At 32.0% G+C, this 21,065-nt stretch overlaps 1 protein-coding gene across 1 annotated transcript in view; it reads right to left on the bottom strand.

Annotated features, from left to right (window-relative positions):
* Window positions 1-5,768: 5,768 nt before the first annotated feature.
* The window catches only part of bs (serum response factor blistered), a 339,616-nt gene continuing 324,319 nt past the window's right edge, over window positions 5,769-21,065 (bottom strand). The window contains exon 5 of the mRNA XM_075371351.1: window positions 5,769-6,935. Within this exon, the coding sequence (XP_075227466.1) occupies window positions 6,667-6,935 (269 nt within the window). The 3' untranslated portion in view covers window positions 5,769-6,666. The remainder of the gene's footprint in view (window positions 6,936-21,065) is intronic.

Raw genomic sequence — 21,065 nt, 5'->3', positions numbered from 1 at the left:
CAAATTTATCTTTGAAGTGGAGGCGCTACCTATATGCTACATTTAACCGATGAAGTCTGTAGCAGAATGGTTTAGAAATACGGTTAGGGTGTATCGAATTAGGAAAGAGTGCCGGACAATACTTCCGACAAGTTATAGATTTGTTTTTATTATTGTAGCGGCGATTGAAAAACCTATCGATGGCTTTGCCGGATCCGTTCCCGTTCTTCCTGCGTTACGATAATGAATTTCAAGCGTGTATCTAGCTACCGGCTGAGGGTTCTTCGTAAAGAAAAAAGGTAGCAGCAGGAGGAAAACAACTACCGTTGCGGCCAGCAGGCCGGATAAGGTAAGGGTAGTCGGGGTACGGCGGGAACCGTCTTCTACAGCGAGTGTTTTTCCTCCCTACGGTTAAAAGATTAATGTTGCGATAACCTTTGAGCGGTGTACTGTAGAAAGTTTAATCCTTTATCCTTTCTTAACGGTGAGGTGACGGTTTCAAAGCCGTTTCTAGCAACCCGACCGTCAGATTCTACTATTCATGACGTGCTCCCTACGTTTATAAAATTCTCAATTCTAATCTAGGTTCGTAGATCGACGTTCATATCAAGCGATGTATTAATGTAACTTGAAATATCAGGACGAAGCGATCGTGTCGCAACAAACTTTTCCTAGCTGTTGGCATATTAGCGACCGATCGCTCGATATGATAATCCGGAAGTTTTCAGATATCTAATCCGGCTTTCTTGATTCAGGGCGAATAAGCATCGTCCATCTTATTTCTACATCACATGTACTCGCAGGTTTTTATATCCACGGATCGTCAGATCCAAGATGCATTGTTCATTGGAGTCCAACAAACAGAACGGACATCGGGATTTTGTTAGCCCGATTTTTTTTTTATAAGAAATACAAGCGGACCGGTTAACCTTGAACTATCGACTTCCCGGATAGGAAGGTAGCACAATTGTTTCAAATCTAGTTTAAAATAAGCTGCACAGGTGAAATTAATTAATCTCGAAAACAAACTTTTTATTAAGATCGCATTTTGAAAAATAATATAAAGATTGTTGTTAGTTTACACACCTCTGAACGTTGATGTTCGTGTAATTTGACTTGCACGAGTACTCTTATATATATTAATCGTGTTATTTTTACGATAAGCAACATAAAATTAAAGCTGTTCAAGAGAGATACATTTCTATAGTCGATGAAAAATGCTGGGATTCAATTCCACGTTTGGAATGAAAGACAAAAAAAGACCTACTACCGCTTCACTGTGGAGGTCAGCGCATTTTAAGATATGACGATATTTTATCATTTATATAATTTTATTGCAAAAGAGTAATGTAATGAATTGAAAAGTATATATAATCTTTTCTGGGGCCGTTTGAAACAACAACAAAAACAAAATACGAATTAGATAATCAAAATTCTACTGTACACATTAAAAAATGAAAAAAAAAATTCATTAATCATTAACCAAACAAAAAGTAAAATGTTCATTACGTACAACTAAACAAGTTATTAAAAAAAATTACATACATACAAAACTATGACAAAACATTTTTAAAAATATCTTTTATAACAAACTTATGTTAATTAAATTGCAAAAAAATCAATCTCTAAAATCATTTATAAAAAACAAAATTAATTAGTTAATAAAATTCTATATTAACAATTAATTAACTTAAAATTACTTTTTTTTAAATTTATTATTTTTTATTATTTATTTCAATAAATAACGAATTTATTAAAAATTACAAATCTTGTTAACTTTCACACTCAAACAAACAATCTCACAACATTAGAAAGAAAAAATATATATATGAATAAATAAAAAAATACCTTACAAACTACCCCTTACAGATACATAATTTTTTTTATTTTACATAACTTCCCTAACTCTAAAAATATTAATAACATTTTTTTCTTAAAAAACCTGTTATTTATATTAATAATTATTATTAACATTATTTTTATAATAATTAATTAATATAATAAAAACTTATAATTAATGCATAATTAAATAAATATAAATATATACAATTATTATTTATATAATAATAAAAATTATTATTATTATTATTAATTAGCTTTCAGTTCTTTTATTTTATAATTAGATATATTATACATCCTTTATTATTTATTAAATATTTTTTTATAATAAAAATATCACAACTTTTAATTATTCAGTGAAGATTAACATATTAGTCATATTAACTATAGTATTCGTAAACTGTGATGTTAAAATTACTATATTGTACTGAAACAAAGAAAAACTTTTGTTTTAGAAATAGTAAAATTAATATTTCTAGTATTTTATATTAAAATCTTACAATTGAATCGCTAATAATTAATTTTTACGATTAACTGTCGTAATAGGCGACTAATATTTTCACTACTTAAAGAATAAAAGAGCATTTATGATTTTTATTCCCAACTATAGCTTAGCTTGCTTTTTATTTGTCAATTAAATGAGTGTAATAAAGTTGTATTTCTGTGCCGTTTGAATACAAGAGTACTGTGAAAATTGTGTATATTTAATCACAAAAAAAAGTACAATATTTAGAAGAAAAGAAAATCTTTTATTTAGTCGATGGGTGCTCTATCGTCAAGCAATGTTAAGAGACGAACAAAGAAATTTCAGTGAAATATTAAAATCAATGCGCTTTCAATCACTCGTGTAAGGTTCTGATTAACGACAAATGCGGAAGATCTTCAGCAGGCTGTAAGCAAGTGATAAAAGTAGAAGGTGAAGGAGGAGGTTTTCAAAGGAGAAAGATCGGAACAGGCAGAGACGCTCGATTATTTGGCAGCGAGAAATTAAAAAAAAAACAACAGGATACAATAATAAATAATCACACTAACAAAACCGACCGTATCTGCTTCTGCCTGAGCAAAACTGCGATAGACAAATAGGGAATAAGTAAAAACGCTAAATTGTGTATTTATAATACCGCTTTTGTACCTCCTCTTATAAACGGACCCGGTCGATAAGTTTTAGAGCAGACTAATGGCTACCACCGAGATGAAATTTTTAAGGATTTAAGGAAAGACAAGAAGAGACAGGATGTGGAATGCGAGTGTACAATAATTGACTCGAGAGCTGATGGCGGATACAACGGGAAAGAAAGAGCTCGGCCGATATGGATATCTGAATAGAATGGAGGAATTCTGGAAATCACGCCGAGGAGACACAGGCAAGACTAGTAAGATAGGAAGGAGAAGACGCCGGAGAAGAGCGGGGCAGGAGTACTCGGGGAATTGGCGAGTTAGAGGGGAAAAGGAGCGCAGTTAATGAAACCGCTAGGAACAGGGAGGAGTACCACATATGGCTAGAAGGCCTGACGCTGCAAGGCAGAAGTGGTAGATTAAGTAAAAGTGAATATGTGATTCCACCCGACTTTAAATTTTGAAATTATTAACATATTACTACAAAAGAATATTACATTAGCTGAAACGTAATTACAAGTTACAAATTTAAACCGAAAACCGAACCAAAGATTTATTTTTTGATTAAAAAAAAATCAAGAGTACTTGTTTTTTATAGAATAAATATAATATTCTATACTTATTGTGTGCAATATTCTATACAATAAGACTTATTGTATCAGTAAACATTATCGATTAAGCTACGGAAAGATCTGATTCTGTTGCAGATCTGAAAAGACATCTTGGGTGGAACCAAGCATTAAAATTGAATTTCCTTTAGATTTATGCTGAATTTGGATGTAATTAAACAGAAAAAAATTATCAAATATAAGAGATTTTTACGTTAAAAAATTATTACAAAAGGCTTACTCAAAGATTTTCACCTCTTCAATATCTGATTCTGTCAGTACTATTAAAATTACATTTTAAAAATAACACACTATCGGCCTTATGACCTTACTTATTTATCAACACATTTTCTTTACAAAAACATTAAAAAAAAATTGCAGAATGATTTTTTAAACAAATAAATATAATTTTTTTTTTTTAAGAAAAAGCCTTACCCTATTTTGCCGCGGATACAACTTTTTGAGTTAGGCCTCTATGCTCCTACGCCTGTCTTTGTGCAAATATTTATTAAATATGTTGTCGAGTTGAAATTTATAATTACGATCAAAACTCACATACAAACACACGAAAAAATAGTAAGCTTAATATAAACTTGCCGATTTATAAATCGATCGGTAAAATCCGTGATCGATGAATCCGTGAATTTGAAAGGCTTTTATATAAATCTGTACATTTATATAAACTCGCTATTTCTGTATGTTCACAGGTTATTTTTGTTAGTAATTACACAAAAATTTAAAAATGAAAATACAGATTTTTTTTATTTGGAGGGAGAATTTATCGGTTTTTAAAGACATATCAATACTTTTCAATGTAGATATGTATTTAAAAAAAAAACTCGGCAACCTTTGTACCGAGTCGCATTAGAAATCTTGGATCAAAAAAGGGACAGTTCATCCCAAACCATTTTTATTGTTTTTTAACATTACTTTTTGTTGTAAGCGTAAGATTAATATAAGGAAAATTTAAACGCTTATCAACATTTACAAAACGCTCTTCATCGGTTAAGTTTAAAAAAAAATACAAGTGTTCTCGAGAAAGTTCAAATACATGTGTATAACATGTTTTACACCAAACTTCAAAATGTTTTTACACGTATAGAGATATTAAGCAAAGCAGATGCCAAACGTATATAATTACATTATATTTTTTTTTTGTGTTCAGGGGACCTTAAAACATTCAGAAATGAAAGAAAGAAAACCAGATTTGAAATTTTTATTCATAATAATTCTTTAAAAGATCGTACGCTTATTTACATCGTACCCGTATATTATAATTTAAAAAATCATTTTACACAATTTAATGTTCTATCATAAGCGAACAGATAGTTTATATTGTACGCACGATTAATCTGCCGCGCATGTGTTATTCAATAATACAAATAAGTCCAATAATTTACCTATAGGTCCCGTATGAAATCTTACAACATTATCCTGAGTACGTACGGGAATCGTTATACATACTGCCCGTGTAATACAAAACAATATATCGATAGAAAAAACATTCTCTAACTACCCTGCACCCTAATATACTTTTCTTTGTTTCAGTACAAAGAAATATAAACATTTATTTATTTAAATACCTCATTAATACGCTTTACTACAATAAAGTTACAAATTTTCATGAAAAAGAATATATAAATCTTAAACGTGATAAGAATATGACCGACCGATCAGAATTTAAATAAAAATCTAAGATTTAGAGATACTTATTCAAAAATTATTTTAACTTTATATATTTATTTTACCTGAAACTTTTTTCCATACAGGAAATTTTTAAAAAGAGTAAATAACATGAAAAGACCGTTCCACTGCATTTTTATAAACCGATCAAAAATATCTGTGCATAATTTGTATTGGTAAAATCATACCGATGTTTTTTAAAACTCAAGAACGACTGGGCCATTCTGAACGGTATTAATTTAACTTTGAAGAATACTGTTTAGTACAATTTTTATCGTATAACTCTTTCATCATATGAACAGTAAGATCAAAGTTAATGTCGGTAAACTCCTATTTTCAAAAGTTTTACCTTAACATTTCACACAAAACTGAAGCGAGTGTTATCGGTTCAACGGCTATATTTGTTAGAATAATTATAATTTTACATTAACGATGAATTTACTTCAAACAGAAATTTACTACCAATATCTGCTAGAAGAGCTCATTTATATAACTTAAAAAGAAAAAAAAATTGAAACATTCCCGGGAAGTTTTTTCTTTCTTTTGGTAGCGGGTACCACTCTCTCTGTTAAATTTACTTTTATCTAAAAAAAAAAAAAAAAAAAAAAAAAAATTAAAATTATGAAAGTGGGGAGACCCGTACGTTACAGAAAATTTTGAGAAACTGAAGGGCCACGTGACTTTATTCCACCATTCTTCGTAAATTATAAAATAAAAAACAAGGTTCTCGATAAAATACAGGTAACGGTCAATGTGTATAGGATGTAAAAAATGAAACCTTTTTAGGAAACTGGCAACCTCGGTTTAATATTAAGCAAACCGATTATGGGGAAAAATTAAGATAATGAATTAATGTCGGAAAAGTATACGGGCTGTGCAACAGATGTCGCGATGTTTACTGTCAACTATTACGTCATATAATACAAACCTACTACTGTATATGACGTGAAACGTTACTCGCGTTCAAATATTTATCCGCATAAACAGATGGAAAATAAACGTTTAATACGACTTATGTTAATTCAAATCTTAAAATAATTTTACTTAAACGCGTAAATTTACAGTTGTGATATGTAGGGATGGGTTATGAACGATCAGGTTTTTTGAAACAGTAATATCGGCTAATATAAGCGATTGTGTAACGAAAAACTGCTATCGCTTCAACACCTCGCCGTTTTGTGGTAGCAAGCCGTCCGCAACTCTGCGTATCGTCAACGAGTACGGTGAGCATTTCTACAGCGACAATTCTACTCCCTGACAGAATTTTACTAAAGAAGCCGTCGTTCATTACTCTCATGTACATATAACGACTTAAACGCTAACGTGTACGATCGGTCGTATGAAATAGAGAAAAAATATAAAGTACAAAATAATTCGTTAAAGTTATATTAAAAAAAAACCTAAAATAAAATATTAAATAAAGATAACGATGCAGGCGATGTCACTTTTTGGTTTTACTGAGATCGGCTGGTCCTGAAGAAGATGACGACGACGAAGAAGAAGATGAGGCCGAATTATTCGTAGCTAAACCTAAAGGTAAAGGTATCGTTATGAACTGAGGGCCGCCGGCCCTAGCGCCGGCTTCGGCACCCAGACTGAAAATTACACCGCCGTTCGGTAAACCGGGAGACGGCGTCGCATAAACCATTCCCTGTGGCGTTTGATACATTAAACCGCGTGGAAAACCGGCTGAACTGACCAGACCTCCGACTGAAAAATAAAATTTTACAACATTAAAATAATTCTTAAACAAATCTTAAAACATAAACTTAAACGTAAACGTAAAATATAGAAAAATAAAGGTAAATAAATAAAGATAAGAAGCGATACGACGCATCAGGAAATATTATATTAGTCTTATTAGCGCCAGAAAGCGAGAGAAACAAATTCAAAACCTCCCGAATACGATACTGTAAAAAAGCGTTCGTTATCCAACGATGCACTCGAGTTATTTCTCGAGCAGATCCGCTTTACGCAAGCCGATAAGGAGCTATCTTTAATAAAATATTTTCACTGCAGCAAAAGGAATACGAGGAAGGATAAATTGTTTTATTATTCGCCGAGCTATCGTTAGAAAGAGGACGGAACTTCGATCCGTTCGAGATTATATACTATCACACACACTTCGTCGGTGATCAGGAAACTTATTATTACACACGCAAACGAAAACTTACCGCATTTTAAGTAATTTAACGATAATTTTACGCGTAGAATATACAAATTCATATATGACTTCCAAGTCAACTGTCAATAGAATACAAGTATAATAGTCTTATTTAAAATTCGTTTCATAAAAATTAGCAAACGATATTTAATACGTACATAAATCCTAAGTTGTATTGTAAGTACGTGTTATACAACCACATCTAATCAAAAAATGGTAAAATAACATTTAAAAAAATGTTTAATAAGAATGGATTATCTTTATTTGAGCCAAACACATGCCCTACCTTCAAACAGATCTACGAATCTACATAGAATTTTTCTTTTCCCGACTATTATAAAGTATAGTAACGAGAAGATATTGCTATCGTATCAAAAATGCCCCACTTTGTACAGTACATTCTGATTTAAGGGGCAGTAAAACGTACGACATCCGGCAACAAAAATTTGTGCTCACATTTATTTCGGTTAATATCTAAGAAATTGTATGTGTATATATATATATATATATATATATATATATATATATATATATATATATATATATATATATATACTGAGGTAGCGGGAGTTATATCTCTATATAATTCTCCGAAGGGTAACATTTTTTTTTACTTTTTTTGTTCCTTTCTTAATACTTGAAATATTTGCAAATTATTAATAATCCCTTCGCTCAAACATTTCAAAAATATGAATTTCAATGGAGATGATATTTTTACATATTTAATAGTTAATTATCTACATAAAATAAGTTTTGCAATAATAAATCTCGTATTAAAAAAAATGTCAAAAGGAGTAGGCAATGTAACGAAATTAAGTTACATTTAAATCGCGTTAATCAAAACACTTGAAATTTGATAAGATATTTTTGTTATATATGAGACGTCGATGCTACTAAAATTTCGAAAAAATCCGCGCGAGTGAGCCGGAGACATAAAGGCTAGGTATCGGATTTCGACAAAAACGTCAAAACGAACGAATTGTTTTCCGGATTTCGTTTTACTACGAAAACTTTTTCCCACAAATTTGTTTTTCTTTTCAGTCTATACATTTTCTGTACAAACTTTTATTCTACCTTAAATTCTGGGTAATTACGATTCGAAAAGCGACATAAATTTGGGTCTTACAGCATTTCAGTGAGGCACGAATCAGTGCCTCAAAAAAGATAAATTCAACGAAAGAGACGTAAACGGGGGCCTTATAATTACAATACACTGTACTGTTTACAACGATGAATTAAGGAAAATAAAATTATTTCAGACATCTTAAAAATTAAAACTAAAAATATAGGTTTCGCGGTTCACAACGCGGCTGGAAAAACTTCATCACAACTTTTTATTTTATATATTTAAACTTTATAATAACAAAATTCAAAAAGAACTTTGAGGTGAATAAAATATTTTTATTTTTAAACGCGTTTAAAGAATCTTCGTTTATCGCAAGTTTTTTTTTTATCTATAATTATTTCGATCTAAGAGTGATTTATAAAAACAATCCAGAAACATACGCAAAGCGGATCTCCGATACCGGATCTTAACTCGTTTGCTGACCGAAGATTATTTTACAAATTAAATTTATTTTGTTAAAACCGCTCATTTTACGACAATAATGTAAAATTTATAATTTTTGAAAAATAGCTTAGTAACTTTTGAACGAGGCAATACACAAAGAAGCTACCGTTGAAATCGTAGTTAATCTTATTACAGAATGACTTCTGTCTTGAAAAATAAGGGGCTATAGAGTCCCTTAACAGCCGGAAATCACTGTAGCACAGACATCAAAACGGACCTCATAGTCCAGCTGCACGTACGGTTTAAGACCCGGAATCGGGTGTCGTAGAAAACAACCTCTAAAAAATCATTCTGATTTTTTGAAATAGCTTCACTGGATGTCATACTTTCGACGGGAATACATGTAATTCTCCTTCGATAAATGGTGTCGGGGTTTAAATCGTTCTTTTAGTATAAATCCTTTTTTTTAGTAAAATAGTTCTTTAAGAACTCAAAATGTAAAATTTTCCAATCAAATAAAAGCAAGTAGATCGTTAAAATATTTTCATAGAAAGTTTTTTTAAATTTTAAATTTTTTAAATTTTTCCTTCATCTTACGAGAACAGTTTTTTGTTGTAATTTACTCTACGAACGATGTATTTTAATCGAAGATTTCATAAGGAAAATAAAATTTAAGACGATTTCCATACGAGGTATATTTTTTGGGAATTTTAACCGAGGGTTCTACAACAGAAAGATTTGGCACCCGGTGGACATCGTGCAATTAATCTATTTTATTACAGTACACTTACGTTTTCCATCAATAGTAAAACGAAAAAACAAAATAATAATAAAAAGATTAATTTCTTAAAACAATATGGTGAGATATAAACGACGTTACACTGTAACGGTAATTATAATTTAAACTTCAATTCTCATTTAATTTTAAAACCTCAGTTACTAAGGAAAAACAAAACAAAAATTCTACATATATATATCATAGCTGTACAAGAGCACAAGCTGAACCATTTTTTCACCATTAAAATTAAATAGACCGTGTCTATGTATATATATATATTTATTTTTTTCGAAAATAATAAATTTGTATCAAAACCGAAAAACTACGTTGTTAATGTAAAAACAAGAAATCTAATTTAAACCAATCAAAAAGAAATATGTACATACAACTCTATAAAAAAAATAATGACTATTTTTCAAGCCACATAAATAAATGTCCCTTTAATAATAAACAAACACACACAAGAAAATAATAAAGCAACATAAATTAAAAAAGAAAAAATTCTTTCAACAACCAGATATAAAAACAAGTTGTATATTAACATGTCATACATTTTTCGGAGACATTTTAATAGAATGTAGACCTATTTTACATAAAAATAATAAGAAAAAAAGTATTAAGTTTCAAACGGCTTGTAGGTTATTTAATTTAATTTTAAACATATTATGTTAATTAATCCATCATGAACAAGCAGGCATACATCATCGAGCAGAGCAAGCTACTGATCAAGAACCCATTCCGGCTCCATTTACACGTTAGTAAAATTGGTCATTTAATCTCGCTTTTTTGGATACCCTAAATATTACATCGAATCTGAGGCCGATTTATAACCTCATAGAACTGTATATATATATATATATATATATTAACTAATTAATTTATCTGTACAGAAACGAGGCAGGTTATTATAAAAATTATTTTATTTTTTTGGTAATGCGGTTCTGTAAGGAATCTAAACAGTATTTTATTATTCATTAACATTTTAAATATGCTCGTTTATTTTAAACGATAATCGGTCAAATGATTGGGAATCTCTTAAACCCTCGAGAAAATCAATGACTTAAAGAAAGCTTCGCTCGGAAATAAATTTGTATTTATACAAGGTGAAAAATAAGTAAATTCCCCTGAAAACAGAATTAAATTCTTCAACAGATGGAAAATTTTGGTTTTACAGTAGGTAATAATTAGCTCTTGTAATACTATTAATTTGCTCTGTTTAAATATTAAAAAAGAAATAGGTTTTTTGCTTTAGTGTCGGTGAAAAAATAATAAAATAAGCTACTGTCGTCAAAGAATAATTCCATTCGAGACTTCGTAACTTAACTATTGACTTATCAACATCGGCATATGCTGAAAATACAGGAAACATCGGTATGTTCCACTATCACTTAGGCCTACAACTAATTATATTTTGATTATAAAACCTTCTTGTGAAGCCATTATTAAACAGCCTGAACCCTAGAAACTCGACAGGGAGGCTTCCATTGGCTTGAAATATTCGGAAAAAGTTTACGGAAGGCTCTACTAAAAGAGTTGAAATTTAAGTGTTACCTATTTACGTCGAACTACTTCACACGCTTCGTGAAGGTGATTTTTGAAAGAAAGATGGAATTTTGTGAGGAATTTATTATTCGTTATGAAGAAGGTTTTCATTTCTGTAGATCAGTTTAATCTGATGAAGAGTTTTTCGAGTCGATCGGTCCGGTAAACAGTTACGATTGTGTCGATGAAATCCTTGTGCGATTATGAAAAAGAATTTAATCTACTTGAAGTTCACAACAAAAGTGAAGGAAACCTTATTTTTTTAAAGGAGCTGTAAAAAGCGTCTCATATCCTGAGAATTATTTTAACCGTTAAATCGATTGACAAATCTGTGTGTGAAATCGGCCGTTCCTTACGGGGGGACCCTCCTCGGTATGCTCTTCATATCACATACTACATCGATCAAACGTCACCTGAACCGATGGATGCGCATTCGAACGATCATGCTCACACGATTTTATATCTTTACGACATTTCCGATCTGGGGAATCGTTTCAACACATAGTACGGTTGGAAGAGGCCATAAAGGCGATAGTAAGTTGTGTAAATACTAGTATACCGACGGAAATGTCTGCCGAGACATTCGCATCGATGGCATCCTAAAAGAGGCCAAAGCCACGACTGTGATGTATATCAGGTTTAGAGGGCCTAAAAGACAAACCTCCGGTAAAGCCCATCAGGTCTAGGAACGGAGGAGTTAGTGTGGCGACCGGGATCGTCACAAGGCGGGTATCTCTTCCTCACCGGGGGTCAGGATGACCTTCAACTGACCTAAACCTCCACAAACCGAGGTGATTTTATAAATCGGCACAAAACTTTACCGTAAAAACTAATTCACCGGTTAAAAACTGCCACAATACCTAAGAGCAGAAGGAAGACACTATTGTGAACGATAAGTTCGAATATGAAAAGTTAATTTTAAGTGCGTATTAAAAGTGAAATAATAAAATTCAAATTGTAAAAAATACAAATTAATAGAAATTTTTTCTCGTGAACAAAAAAAAGCAAACCTAAAATCTTTTTTTATAAGAAGTAGAAGAGTTTTATGTACATTTTGAGCGGCAGAATTTCCTATTTCTATTTTATTTTCCTTACGAATCTAATTACCACAGAAGCTTGCGAAGGTTGTACGCGGGAATATAACATTTTGTAGCGTATGAGAAATGCCACGCCTTACCGGAATTCGAACTCGGGAAGCGTAGCCAAGACGATACGACTCCGTCACGGAGATCGACTAGTTTTCTTTCTATAATTAAAAAAAAATTTTTTTAGAAAAGAATAGTCATTAAAAATCGTACAGATAGTTCAGAAATTATTCTCGTCTAACAGATATTTTTCACTGCGACGAGACTATAACATATTTTTCTAATAAACAGTAGGGAATCCAGAATGTTTATTGAAGATTTTCCTTTTTTCACAAGCCTTTTTCGATCCTATTTTTAAATTAAAATAACTATTAACATTCAGTAAAAGCAAAGGTTTCCTACCCGTACTTAGAACCGAATAGCACTTTTTTTTTTAAATAGCCTTCACTGAAATTCATTTTCGTGGAAAAGAACCAATACTTAAAAATTAATATTGCGCTACCAAGAAATCAGACAGGGTTATTTTTTATATACAGTTAACAGTAACTTTAACCGATTCTTTTTTTTTAAATAAAATAAATTAAAATTTTCAAGAACAAAGTTTAATAGGATATAAAACGTAAGCGGTTTCCACTCAGCGGTTCGCAAGACATAAATCTTTAAAGAGAAGCTTTCTCTTTTGTGACGCGTACTTATAACTGTTTTTCATACTGAAAATTATACAAAATTGCAATCGAACTTTTATTTATCTAACGCAAAACTACAAGCTAATCTTATAAAATTAACGAAAGATGATAAAAGTAAAACGCATATAATTTTTTCAAACGTAAAAAACGGAAAAAAATACACATTAATCACCGACAATGATGTGTTTTAATTAAGGATTATATTTAAGCGATACCGTTAGAAGAAAAACAAGACATGCACTAAGACAAGCAAACAAACAAAAGTGAGCACGTACGGTCGCATGATAATATATATGCAGTATATACGATTCCGGTACGATCGCTTTAAACATTTAGCACGTACCTCATGTGCACATGAGCATATAAGTGCATTTAACAACAATACACACATCGTATCGATGCGAACGTATGTGCGTATGCGTGTATTTATCGATAAGTCGAAGTTTGCCGTAAACATTATAAATAAAAGCAGACAATGAAGAACAAGAGTTTACATGGAACTATAACGATTAAGTACAAAGAACAACTGTTTACAAGATTTCAACAAAACCGAGATGAATTATTAATTCTTTATCTCTATTTTAGCCGAGTAATTACAAATTTATTAAATATATTATCGGTCGTAAAGATTTTACGTTCAAAATGATAATAAAATAAAAACACCTGTAAGATAATAATCATATTTTTTTTATTAATGTTAACGTAAAAAGAAACCGCATTTTATATTATTTTTAAATTCTATATTACGTGAAGATTAAAACCGTACAAAATGTGACAAATTAATAAAAGTGCCGCTACACTAACATAAAAATTTTGCAGTTGAATATTATTTAACCTTTTGCTTCGATATTTTTCGTTATTCCATAAAAAAAAATTTAAATACTCTAAACTTATTCGTGTAACTAATAAATATTTTTTCAAATAAACCTTACAATAAGATATTCGGTAGTAGATTATTATACAAAATTAATTAAAAACGAATGAAAATATTTTAGATTACTATAAACAAAACCAAAAAAAATATTTTCAATAAAATTTACTTCCGATCCCTTAAAAAATCGAAAAAATACCTTTTTCCAAAAATTTCTAATTAAGTTACTAAAATTTCTTAGAAAAATATTTCAAAATTCATATTCGTATACATAAGGATACTTTAATATTTCTAATTTTATAAATATCAGTCAACAAGATTCATATTCATAGGCTCCAGATAATAATAATAACAGCTCATATTTGTCCTTAAAAAATCGTTCAGATTTTTTTAAGCAGCCCCAAGATGTGAAATTACAATTTATACAGAAATATACGTACGGATAGGAAATATTTAATAATAATGTCGAGTTCAGCGAGAAAGAGAAAGTGAAGGCGGTGTTGCAAGTCTTAGCTTTTTTTTGACTAGAGGACCCTTGAAACATCGAGAAATAATTAGAACGGGCACCGTCCGTTTATTTTTTAAGCAAAACTCACCGGGTACTCAAAATTGTTACCTTAATCTTCTCCCTTATGCTATTTCCTACAAGAATAGCTAGGAAAGAAAAAGGTTTCAACACGAACGAGATCAAAACTCTCATTGAACAAAATGTCGTAGACATTATAAGAATTAATTTTTATCTAAACTGATTTTTTTTCGCATTAAACATTTGTTTTCGTAAGGTATAATATCTTTACAGAATAAATGTTCAAAATAAAAGCGTTAGTCAAGAGGTGAGAACGAATCTATCTTTTACAGATAAACTTAAAATAAACAAATAATACAGGTGGCTGAAACGTTAACGTATATCACGGTTAAGTTTAATTAAATTCAGTTCAAATTTTCATAAAATTTTTTCCCGTATACACGAGGCGCCGTACGATACGTTCACCCGTTTAAAAGATAGTAAGCGAAGTACCAAATTACGTCCTAAGTTTTTTTAACTTTTGGTTTCAAAATAATTTTTCGAGAAATATTAAAAATCGTTACACAAAACTTTTATTCGTTACATTATTTCTTTTACAATAGAATTTTGTAATATAATTTCCAAGAACATAAAGAAATCTAACAAAACGATCGCTAAAATAATTAAACGCCGATCTCTTGGTTTGAGTCCCTGTCTGGGATTGTATTTTTTCAAACGCTTTTAAAGATTTATTTCATTATCGTCCACGATACCGATGTTATTTGGAGGTCGGGGTTTAAATCTCACGTCTCGGGAACGGTCGGCATGAATCTATACAAGACTACACTTCATTTGCACGTTAAGTTCTCATCTCATCGGACCACGGGGAGGTCGGTCGCTTACTGTTCACTTGTTGAACAGATTGTAACGTACACATTAGGAAAAAATATTTATTATCATCGATCAGCTGTTGCAGGATACCGGACGGAATAAAAAGAATATATAGAGTTAATTGCTGCCGGAGTTAATTTCTCTCAAAAGTCAATTATGAATATTAAATTAAACATTTTCAACACTTATACGTCGTTTCGTAGGGAACAGATTGTAGATATTATTTAATTATGTAAATATATGTACGTATACTTGCGTACGTATATTTACATAATATAATGTAAATATATTAGATTCGCCGCCACTCGTTTCGCACATACAGTAACAGCGGCTGCGTCGGTTGAGTCGCAGCGCCGTACACCCCTTAAAAAGTGAAGATTCCAAAAAACCAGAAAGCGGTTTTTAGATATTTATCTGAAGAGTATTTGCAAGTCCAAATGTAGTGAAAATCTCGTTCGGTATAGTCGGAAACGGGGTAAATTGGCAATCATTATTAAAAATTTGTTTACCTTTCTTCACCCCTTTCAAAGTCGAATTTCGAATAATTTAGAAATCGGTTTTTAATGGTTCATTCAAATGAAGATTACACAAACCAAAAATCAAGTCGATATATTCATTTGTTACCGAGAATTCAAAAAATAATAAATTTCATTGCTACTCTAAGTCTTTAAACTCGGAATTTAAAAAAAAATCCTTTCTTAGAGTGCACTTACACTTTAAGAAAAACATGTATACAAAATCAATTTTCCTCGGTATTTTTTGCTGGGCGATGATAAATCGGACGGTTAAACGGGCAGGACAAGTGGCTTTACAGGTACAGATAAATAAATATTAAATTAATAATAAAAAGATTCCTTCCTTCATATAAATTGTATATATATATGATTATTGAATGTTACATTACGGTTTACAAATTGTTCTTACATTTGTTACAAGTACATACTAAAAACGTTTAACGAACTTTGATATGAACTATATGGTGAAATACGTAATTAAATAATTATAAATTATGAAAAGATTAATTTTTACATATAAAATAAGAAGATAAACATTAGTTCCGAGAAATAAGAAAAAATAGTAATAAATAAATATACAGTACTATATAAAAGCTAAAAATTTAACTCTTACGCGTCGGTTAAGTAACGTAAAGTAGATTATAAAATGTATTCTAGACAGAACACTAAAATAATTAACGCCCAAAAGGATAATGTAATATACCAAAAAATCATTTCGTTGTAGAATTGTTAGCGAATCTCCTTATGACAAAAACATTATGAAATAAAAAAAATTGTGAATAATGCAAACCCCCGAAAAACACTTACAGCGTCAAGGTATACCTCAAAAAACAACTGCTTGATCCCGAATCCGAAAAAATTGATATTTTTAAAATTGTAAAGATTCACTGGCTAAAATAATTTTACTCTAAATAGATGTTGCTCGTAACGATTTCGTAGACGGTTTGTTCTTTCTTAACCAGATGTACGTTACATTATGAATCTTCAACCGCAATTACAACAAAAAAGAACGGAAATCAACGGAACACAGTAGTTGAAAAAGAAATAAAAATATCTAAAGAAATAATACAAGGTAGAACAAAGTTCAAAAAACTAGCATAAGATTTTAAGGGCTTCAAAGAGAAGGAGAAAAAAGAAACAAAACGTCTGGACAGAGTGGAGAAGGCAAAAACAAAGCTAAAGAACGAACTATTGGACGATCTATAGGAAAGAAAACTCCCAGAGAAAAGAGAAATGAATGCAAAATGGTCCCGCTTCGGCCGAACTCAAAAAAAAAAAATTAGTAAATGGGTGCATTCAACAATCATAACCAAAAAACACTAAGAAGTTAAAAAAAAACCAAACATAAGATAAATAAATGAAAATTAAAGGAAAAATCCAGTACTAATAAACAGTGAAAAACTATATGAATCTATAAATACACATACATCTCAGGTAGTATTTTATGTAGTAGATATATCAGGTAAAACTAATCCTTTTATTATTTGTAATATTTTTTTGTTTATTTTAAATATCGAATTTATTTATTATAAGTTTCGTTTTTTAATCGATTCAGTTTTCTTAGTTATTTGTTAGTAAGTATTTACGGATACCGATCTGTATATGTATGATCCGTACAGTACGTCTGGTGAAAATCGTTTAAAAATCAAAATGGGCATTCATTATTTAGAGTTAATTTACTTATAAACCGTCCAAAAAACGCTTTTTTTTGTTTAAAAAAAAATCTAGGACGCATTTCAATATCGGTTGTATATAAATAGTTTTTGTCGGAAGGAAGTACTACTTTGTACTTTTTTTCTCTCTAAATCTCCGAGCCGGACATCCAATTAAGTATACTCGGCTCGGAGACGTATCCTTGCGACTCTAAGGGAGCCTGCCCATTCTCCGGTTATCAACCCGGCACAGGAGGTCAGCCCCTCCGGTTCAGGATCTTTTAATTGCCTGTCTCTAATATCCGACGGAAGAAACCAGGTCCGGCTATGCCGTTTCCAGCTCCCCCGCCGGAGACCGGGTCTCGGTCTTTCCTTTTGCCAGCCTCAAACCGACGACGCAGGAGCCGAAGCGTATCCGGGAACGGATACGGCCGGCTCCGGCCGGATCTCGGTCTTTTCATTAATCCACACCTAACGGACCCCAGGAGTCCCCTCTCCATCACGGGAACAAACACACCAGAGCATGTGAGCCCTCAGGAACGGGGCTGTCCGCCCTGTCCTGTTATAAAATAAAACTCTCAGTATCTCAGTCGTCTTGCATCGTCTTCTTTTATTTTGAGGACTGCTCTTGCAAATATTGCAAAATTATGCCGGTTCCCGGACATAGCCAAGAGCCACTCCGAGAGCTGCTCCGGTCGGGTATGTATCAGTCCTCCCGTCACCTGCACACGAAAATAGTGTGTTCGGCATCGTCAACCGCATCGCAATAACAGCAGACGGGTGACTCTCTCCTGCCAAACCTATGCAGGTATTGTTCAAACGCACCATGACCCGATACGAGTTGCGTTGTGTGGTAATCTAATTCCCCATGAGAGCGATCTAGCCAAGCATCCAGGTCCGAGATAATTCTTCTGGTCTATGCGGCCACTGCTGAACCCGCCCGTGCCACCTTCCATTGTTCCCGTATTACAGAATTGGCCTCATCTTTGGCTACATCGGACGCCCTTATTTTTCGCCCTTTGATCTGCAATTTAATCGGGGGCACCGAAGAAGCACGCACAGTGCATCATACGAAAAAGTTCGGTACCCCTAAACTACGCCCAGTAGCGACTTCCTATGAGAGGTAGTTAATCTGCGTCTGTTGCACTTGACATTAACCGCATCGGCCCATTCCGGGGCGGCGTACAACAGAGACGACGTTATCACGATTCACGTTGGAAATCCTTGTCCCGCAAAGAGACCTCGCATGCACTGATTGTTGTTTCCACTCTGTTGCAGGTCAGATCACATCCTCGCTAAATACTTTGTACTTAGGTACTACGTGACATAGCATCTCGTAAAGTGATGTCAAATGTTTTACTACAAACTTCATTAAAAAAAATCCTGTTATACGAGTGGAACATACACGAATTTCATTTAGAGATTTATGAAATAAAAAAAAAATTATCCATTCAACAATAAAAGATGTGAAATTAAGACAAAAAAACACACATTGTCAGTTAAGTATTTAATGACAAAGCCGGTTGTCTGATGAGTATTCAACTTTGACTGGTCGATTTGGTCGCTCCTAGGATTGCCTAAAAGCATTTCAGCCAAAGGCCGAAAGAGAAAGTCTGTTGTCAGCTTTGACTACGGAGCTTAGTCAATCTGCAGGTTTGACTAGTCAAACCTAGGAATGACTGCAAATCGGCCTTTGACTGTAACATCATATATATATATATATATATATATACTCCTCGCATGTGAACCAAAAAGTTACATCTGAAAATTTTCGGTATGTTTACGGAACAGTCTAATATTTGTTATTAAATTATATCAAAAACTTAATGTTAGTTAAAGCTCTACAGTCAAATAAAAAAATCTACAGTATGAATACCGCTTAACAAAAAAAAAAAGCAAAAACAAAAAATAACAGAGTACTTATTCAGAGAATATTTTCAATATTTCACTGGATAAATGCCGTGATTGTAATCTAAATGACAAAATCGTGTAAAAAATAACTAATAAAATACTACACAATAGGAAATCAAAGAGAACACAATAATCTCAAATCGAACTGTACATAAATAGAATAAATTTTATTATTACAAATATACTCGGTAAAAAAAATATATATCATGAATGATTAAATTAGAAATTAATAATAAATTGTACTCGTAATACCGATCACGAAAGCATTCACTACAGCAGAACATCTCTTATACGAGAACTTTATATACCAAAAGATTTTCATTAGAAAAGGCTGGATGTTATTAATATTATTATTATTATTATTATTACTAACAAGCCTAGGTTTATATCGGATAGGTCAAACTCTAAATCTCAAAATAAAAACATATTTATATAAAATAGTTATTACAATATTTCGATTCTAATAACAATAATGTGATAAAATAATTAAACATAAAACGAGTGATAATTAAATAATATCTCCATATAAGTAGTACAATACTATATAATCCAAATAAGGCTTAACCGTATTACGTTATGTAATTATTTATTACATTAAAAAAATCTAATTTATTATTAAGAAATAACGGATAGTTACTCGTAATAAATTAATTTAATTTAATGAAATAAATAATTAACCGTAAAATAACGCAGAATAATAAAAACGCAAAATTTAAAAAAATATTTTTTTTAAAGAAATGTGAAGCGCAATCATTAATAATGGATTCTGATATTAATAGATAAGATGGACAATAATTTTCTAAGAAAGATCTAGTAAAAAAAAGACAGTTCTGGGGGGATAGTCGATATCCGATTCAAATTATATATATGGGGCGCAAAAAAGAATATCGGGGTTCTAAATTTATTTAATATCTTTCGCTAACAGTAACAAATCAATTAAAGAGTAACTCTTGCAGTTTTCCCTACAAATATTTAATGTCAGCAGCTTTCGTCACCCGACACACATCCGACCGATGGGAAAGTTCCACTCGTACTTTAACCAGAATGTCTGGAGTAGCGGAAGCGACAGCCGTTTCAATTATGTCTCCACATCGGGTGGACCAGTAGGTAGCGGAGAAACATAACAAGATGTTTATGAAATCCCAAAAAAAAAAATCACGTGGAGTCGGATCGAGTGACCTTCAAGGCCGCTTCAAACAAGTTTAATCGACGGATCTATGCCGACAAATCAAAACGTCATTTGACTAAAACGTCATTCAAACGATCCCGTACACAGTTACGCCGGCGAGAAGGCGCGTTATTCTGTCGCCAAATGAAATTTTCTTGTCCATTTTGCAGCCGAGAAAAGAGCCGCGTACACGGCATATCCAAAATTAACAACGCCTGTTAGGCTCGCTTCAGCTGAAAAGAAAGCCGTCGTAAATGTAAAATTTGCCGTCGGAATGTTGCACAGAAAACATTTAATTTTGGGGAGTCCTTTTTGCATCGTAAGAGTTCGCTAGGTATTTTCTAACTCCCGAATGCGGACATCACGTGCGTTAACTTTTCCGCCGAGATGAAATGTCGATTCATCACTAAACAAAACCGACATCAAGAATATAGTTTTCTTCGTGCTGCAACATTTCGATCGCGAAATGTTGCAGCACGAACAGAGACCGCTCTGTGCATCCCGAAGTCGGGAACACAGAGCGGTCGATAAGCTTCAAAGCCTTAAACAGCTACGGTCGGTA

Source organism: Lycorma delicatula, chromosome 7, assembly GCF_047948215.1.
Source record: "Lycorma delicatula isolate Av1 chromosome 7, ASM4794821v1, whole genome shotgun sequence".
Lineage (NCBI taxonomy): Eukaryota > Metazoa > Arthropoda > Insecta > Hemiptera > Fulgoridae > Lycorma > Lycorma delicatula.
Note: the sequence above shows the minus strand (reverse complement) of the source record. Positions and strands in the feature narration are given on the sequence as shown.